Source organism: Monoraphidium neglectum (genome assembly GCF_000611645.1).
Source record: "Monoraphidium neglectum strain SAG 48.87 unplaced genomic scaffold scaffold00122, whole genome shotgun sequence".
Taxonomy (NCBI): domain Eukaryota; kingdom Viridiplantae; phylum Chlorophyta; class Chlorophyceae; order Sphaeropleales; family Selenastraceae; genus Monoraphidium; species Monoraphidium neglectum.
The window spans coordinates 34,940-41,063 of NW_014013506.1; the positions used below are offsets into that span (position 1 = coordinate 34,940).

The window sequence follows — 6,124 nt, forward strand, 5'->3', positions numbered from 1 at the left end:
TCCTTCACATACAGCTGCTCGACATGCTGTTCCGGGCTTGAAGCCCAGATCGTCTCTGAAATGCGACGGTTCTGCCAGAACAAGACGTGAGGTACTCAACATGTATTTAATGGTTATATGGGCTCTCTTGACAGTGCGGTGACCCCTAGCACCCGCGGTGCGGCACCCGTCCTGCGGTCAACACTGGTCAAACTAGCTGTCGGTGGGAAGTGCTGGCCCATCGCAATGTTTGGCGCATGTTCAAAGAGCGAAAAGCACCTGTAAAAGCACAAGATCGTGCAAGCACACGAGCATGACTCAATGTGTGCGCATGCACGCTTTTGACCCCATGTGCGGAAACAACTGCTCGCTTTGAGCCGCAGCTTGCCCCGCCTGCCCGGACCATGCAGCTTTTGGCATTAAGAGTTTTCTGCAAGCACGCATATTTACACAACTTCGTTCAGCAGCATAGGCGGGGCGGCTTGTTGGCAACTATCCACGGTAGTGAGAATTTATCACGAATCATCCAGCCTGTCACATTGCACCATACCCACACCAGACACGTTGGGGCGAGTGCATGGCGACTGCGTGTACCGGCGCAATGCTAGGGCTCTTTATATGCTGCCCCTGCATCAAGCTAGTCAGCACCATCACCTAATCCATGACTAGTGCGTGAGTGATGCTCAGTGATATCAGCAGCCCACAAGTAGTAGGTTCACCATTACTTGTACAGTACCGTATGTCTCTTAATAGTAAGACGAACGCAATAGGCGAAAGTTCTTATATTGCGAGATTTTATAGCTTAGGCGAAAAATCCGTCTTATAATTGCAGCACGGGAGCAGCTGCTGGGTAGGGGCCACAACCAAGAGCAGCCCAGAGCCAGAGACGGCTGGGATTGTCATTCCAATAGCTATTTAAAGTATTTGCGAACATCACCGCTTCGCACAGCCATGGATCCCCCTATGGAGATCTCCCCTCAGAAGGATGGGCCCTCGCCCGTGACGGTGCAGCTCGCTGCTGCCTTCAACAATGCAACATGCTACTATGCCCCTGGTGGCCAACTCTGACCAGATGGCCCAGTATGTCTGTCCCACGGCGGCGGGCAGGCGCGCGAGGCGCACAGCTGCAGTGGGCGCGCAGCTGCTGTGGCGTGAGCAGCGGCGGGTGGGCCACCTGTGAGCCTCATGTGTTGAACATAGAACATCAATATCTAATTAGTGGGTGCTTGCAGAACTTGGAAGTATGCTGTGAGCATGCTGTGGGCGCATATGCAGCAGGATCCAGCACTCAGGCAGGCAAACACAGCCGGACCGCCTTCTGCATTGTGACACAGGGAACAGCCTAGGTCACAAAAGCGCCTTATAGATATGAAACGTGCACATGCCTGACCCCAAATGTCTTAAATTGTGAACCTCCTTACTATTAAGAGACATACGGTATGACATATGGACGGGTGTGAGTTTGTGGGATGCTGGATGGGCGCAGCACGTCTTGGCACCATCGCACCCGACCCAAACAGCAGCCCAGCTTCCTGGTGTGTGTGTTGATCAGCACGATGGAAACGGTGGGGTGCAGCGCCCAAGACCGCACATCGTACGCATCAGAATCACGTATAACTACTTCGTGGTCGTGTGAAAGCGCTGTGTACGCAGGTGGATCATGCACGGTCCCAATGAATGCAGCGTGGTAACGCGTGGGCCACACGATATTCTACATAAATTTAGAGCTTCATAGAGCCGTCTCTGTCGAGTGGCGCTTCCACTGCAGCTGCCGCTCCCCGGTCTGCAATCGCTCTTGTGCAGATTGACTGGGCACGTGCCCATCAGAGAGACGTAATGAGACGCTGAAACGGCACAAGTATGGGCCTGATACGGCGGCCAGCCCCCTCGCCGCAGTTGGTGGGCGACGAGGATGATGCCAGCCCTCTGCTTGCTGGCAGCAGCAGCTCCAGCTGCGGTAGTGGCAGCAGCGGCGGCGAGGCTGACGGCCGCAGAGATGCATCTTACTTGGTCGGCGCAGCGGCGAACAGCGGCCGCGGCTCCGTGGCCGCGCCACTGGAGACCCCCGCTGGCCCGGCCAAGTCGCGGCTCAGAAACGTCAGCGGTTTCGACCTGCCCGCGCCGACGCTGCCTGCGCCGGCGCCGCTCGCGACGGCCGCACCCGCCGCCGAGCATACCAGCGCCAGCTGGGCCTACATCTCTATGCTCACCAACAATGGCGTCTTCCTGGCGCTGGTCGCGTACCTCGTTTTTGCGATCAGCGCTTTCAGCGTCAAGCTCACCCACGGTGAGTAGCCTGCCGGCAGCGTCGCACTAGCAGCGGCGCAACTTCACGGCCCAGGCGTGCGGCAGGGCCTGTGGGCACGCTGCGAGACCTTCTATGCAAATCGTTTGGTTTGCAAATTGGGCCACCCATCTGATGCAAACCGCGGCGTCGCGCAGGCCGGGTGCCGGTCCTGGAGCTGTGTCTAGTCCGCAGCGCGCTGTCCTTCGGCATGTGCGTCGCGCTCATGCGGGGCATGAGGATCTCGCCGATGTTCGGCAAGCGCAGCAGCTGGCCACTGCTCCTTGCGCGCGGGTGCTTTGGCAGCATGGGCATGGTGCTCTATTACGTGAGCATACAGCTGGTGCCGCTTGGGGATGCGGTCACGCTAGGTGAGGCCGTTGGGGCGCTGACTGCTGGCAGCTGCTTGACCTCTGCTTTGCAGGCAGCTGCTGTGGTCGGCAGCGGTTGGTGAATCGGCATGCGTGCTTTCAGGAAAGCTCTTCTGGTGCACCCGCTCGTCTGCAGTGGTGTGGACCGCAAGCAAACATACGCCGCCGGCAGGACGCTGACGAGGATTGCTTGCTTTTCGCACGCATCGCGCAGGCCTGATTCAGCCGCCCATCACGGCCGTGCTGGCACGCCTTGTGCTGGGGGAGCCCCTCGGCATCCGCGGCGCGATGGGGTGCCTCGTCAGCCTCGCGGGCGTCGTCTTCATCTGGTGAGGCCGAGCCGGCATGCAAGGGGATGGGGTTTCATGTTGCACACAGCAATGCTTCCGCTTTGCTTTAATCCAAAGCCAGATATGAATGCGCACGCACAAGTTGATGTTGCTGATGCTGTCTGCACCGTGCATGGTCATGATGCAGGCTTACCTGGATGCCGTCTGCCCCTGTCGCGTGTTGCACCTACCCCGCAGCCAGCCGCCCTTCCTGTTTGGCGGCAGCACAGGTGGCGCGGCCGACGCCGCAACGCGCATGCGTCTCCTGGGTTCTGCGGCGGGCTTGACGGCGGCGGTGCTGAGCGCTTTCAGCTTTTTGGCAATCAGGAAGCTCGGGGCGGCTGAGAAAGCGCCCGTTGTGGCGATGGTGCGCGGGCTGCTGCCGTGCTGATGCAGGCCGCCTGCTCACTGCACATGTTGCTCATATGTTACTGCTGTGGTGGCTGGCTGCTCACGTCAAATTCCCAACCGCTATGCATGTACTGGTGGCTTGAGTATCAGCAGCAGCCGCAATGCTGCGCAAGCAAGTGCCTAGACAACAGTTTGTCATATCAGATCGCTCCTCCATTCTTGTTGCTCTGCAGGCCTTCCACACTGCGTCGCTCATCATTTCGTCAGGCCCCCTGCTGGCCGGCTGGCCGCAGAAGGCGCGCGTGCCGGAAGAGTACGACGCAGGGCTGCTTGTGGGCGTGGCGGTGACGTCGTTCTTTGCGCAGCTGCTGATGACGCGCGCGCTGCAGCTCACGGCGGCGGCGCGGGTGTCTTCAACGAGCTTCACCCAGGTGTGGCGTGTGCGCCTGGCTTGCACGATGCTGAATGCTCGGACTCAACCGTTGCTCTTGAAATGTGCTGATCATGTTTGCATGAGAAATTTGTGCTGCTGGTATGTGATTTCTCATTCTTGCACAAGGTCCAAATGGGCCGAACCCAGCCCTGCTTGGCTGTCAGACACACACAGGCTGTCAAACACACGAAAACACGCACTCACACACACTCACACACACACATACACACACAAAAATAACAATCCAACAACAGGTGATGTACTCCTACGGCCTTTCCATGATCTTCTTCCATCAAAAAATCAGCCTGGTTAGCGCAGCAGGCGTGCTGTGCACCCTCGCTGGCGTGGCGCTCGTCGTGCTGCGCCACAGCCCCGCGTCCCGCCCGCCGCCAGTACGGCCGGAGGAGCCAGTCCCCATGGTCTCCAAAAGCGTGTCTGTTGCCGCCCCATCGCTGCCCGAAGCGCCTTCTCTTGACAGCACGATTTTGCCCGCGGAAGTGAGCTTTGCAGAGCGCCTGCTCAGCAAGCAAGCTTCTGCTGCCGTGGCTGCCCCTGCGGCCGCAGCCCCGGATTCCGCGCAGCAGCAAAGCCAGCAGCAGCAGGCAGCCGAAGGTGTGCAAGGCGAGGGCGGCGCAGCAGCCGGGCTGGAGCCTGAGCAGAGGCGTGCGTACTTGAAACAGCGTTCGCTGCGAGCGATTGAGTCAATCCGCCGCATGTCCGTCGACATCACCGAGGGTGGCGCCGCAGCCGCCAGATCGCTGATTAACCAGATTGGCCAGATCAGCGCTGCCGCGGCGGCACAGATGGAGCAGCAGCCCAGCATGACCATGGCTGACCTGGCTATGGCTGCGGAGGGCGCGTGCAGCGCTTGCACAGCCGCGCTTGCAGCATCGACGGCCGCGTACGAAGCCGCCAGCGCGGCGGACGACGGCGGCGCGGCAGGTGCGGCCGCGGCCGAGACGCAGACAGCGCCCCGCGCCATGCAGGCCGTGGCAGCGGCGGCCGCGGCCGAGGTCGTCGCCGCGGCTTTCCGAGGGGACGAGCTCCAGGCGTCGAGCGGAGGAGCAGCGCGCTGCAGCGGGGGCGCCAGCGCAGGCGGCGGCCTCATCCCGGCCGTCGCCGCGGTGGAGGTGAGGTCGCGCGGGCATTTGTGCAGCGACGAGCCCGACGGCCTGACAACCTCGGACGACCTGGACGACGCGGCCGAGGGCCTGCTGCAGCAGTTCAAGGAGCGGAGCGATGCACCGCCGGCCGCTGCTGCAGGCGCGCAACCCAGAATGAGCAGCCAGCTGTCTGGACAGCTGGACCAACCCCCTGGTGGTGGCAGCGATGGTGGTGGCGCGCGCGGCGAGGTGAACTGACTGGTTTGTGGTTGCTTGCTGTATGCAGTGCGCCTGGCTGTGACTTGACGATTTGTGACTGGACAGGAACACAATAATGCCTCATGAGGGAGTCAGTGCGTGTGTATTTGGCCCAGGCGGCTTTCGCAACGTAACACACGAGATTTCAAGGCTGCGGCATGACGCAGCTTGGTTGAATACTCTGCGGGCAAACACGGCTCCCACGTACACACCCATTGCTTCCTCCTCCTTGGATTTTTGGTTGAGTGGATAGACCACCGCGGGATGTTCTTTGACCCAGTCAACAATTCTGGCACAAAAAAATGGCTACCCACCCCCTGATGTAGACTGGGGAGCCGTAGCAGCTGCAATCTTTTTGGGTCCAGATGCTGCATATTAAGCGCAATCTGAGACCTGCTGAGGTACACCATCAGCAGGTCATCAGTGTGATTGTTGGCCCACAAATATTACCGTCACCGGTTTGCACCCTGGACAGTTGATTACTGAGTCGGAGTAAGGAGTGAGGATAAAATGCAACAGCGGGGCCGTGCAGCGTGCATCGCCGCACTCGCCGCCGACCAGCCCGCCCAGTGCGGCTAAGGCGGCGGCGGCGGAAACACAATTCGCGCGCCGCCACGCGACCTGTGATCCCCAGATGAACGCGGCGGCGGCAGCAGCTGTTCCTCCGTCGCTGTGCCCGCGCCCTGCCCTGGCCCCTCGGTGCCGCCCGCAGAACTCCGCCCTGCGTCCGCCGCCGCCGGGCTGCCGCCGCCGGCACGCCCGCCTACCCGCTGGCCACCGCCAGAGGGAGACACGCCGCCCTCGCTGCTGGCGCGCGGGGGCCGCTCACCGCTCGCCTCGGGGCGCGGCTGAATGGCCGCGCCCCTGCTGGCGCCGGGGGACCCGCTGCGCCCCCGGCTGACGCTGCGGCTGCGACTGCGGCTTCTCAAGTCCCCAGCATCGCGCCGCTGCTGCGCCTCCGCCCCGCGCGGCTCGCGCCCGCGCTCGCCGCCGCCGCGGCGGTCGCCGCCCGCGCC

The 6,124-nt window shown here is 61.6% G+C and overlaps 2 protein-coding genes across 2 annotated transcripts; one reads left to right on the forward strand and one right to left on the reverse strand.

The window, feature by feature from the left end:
- Positions 1 to 1,839: 1,839 nt before the first annotated feature.
- Positions 1,840 to 5,108, forward strand: MNEG_1258 (hypothetical protein; the record flags this gene model as incomplete). The annotated part of the gene is made up of 6 exons (XM_014050261.1): positions 1,840 to 2,266; positions 2,422 to 2,634; positions 2,849 to 2,963; positions 3,162 to 3,330; positions 3,548 to 3,745; positions 4,428 to 5,108. The coding sequence occupies 6 exons, from the start codon at positions 1,840 to 1,842 to the stop codon at positions 5,106 to 5,108; spliced, it is 1,803 nt and encodes a 600-aa protein (XP_013905715.1).
- Positions 5,109 to 5,683: 575 nt separating this feature from the next.
- Positions 5,684 to 6,091, reverse strand: MNEG_1259 (hypothetical protein; the record flags this gene model as incomplete). The annotated part of the gene is made up of 1 exon (XM_014050262.1): positions 5,684 to 6,091. A coding segment is annotated over one exon (408 nt), but the record flags the coding sequence as incomplete, so codon positions are not given.
- Positions 6,092 to 6,124: the final 33 nt, after the last annotated feature.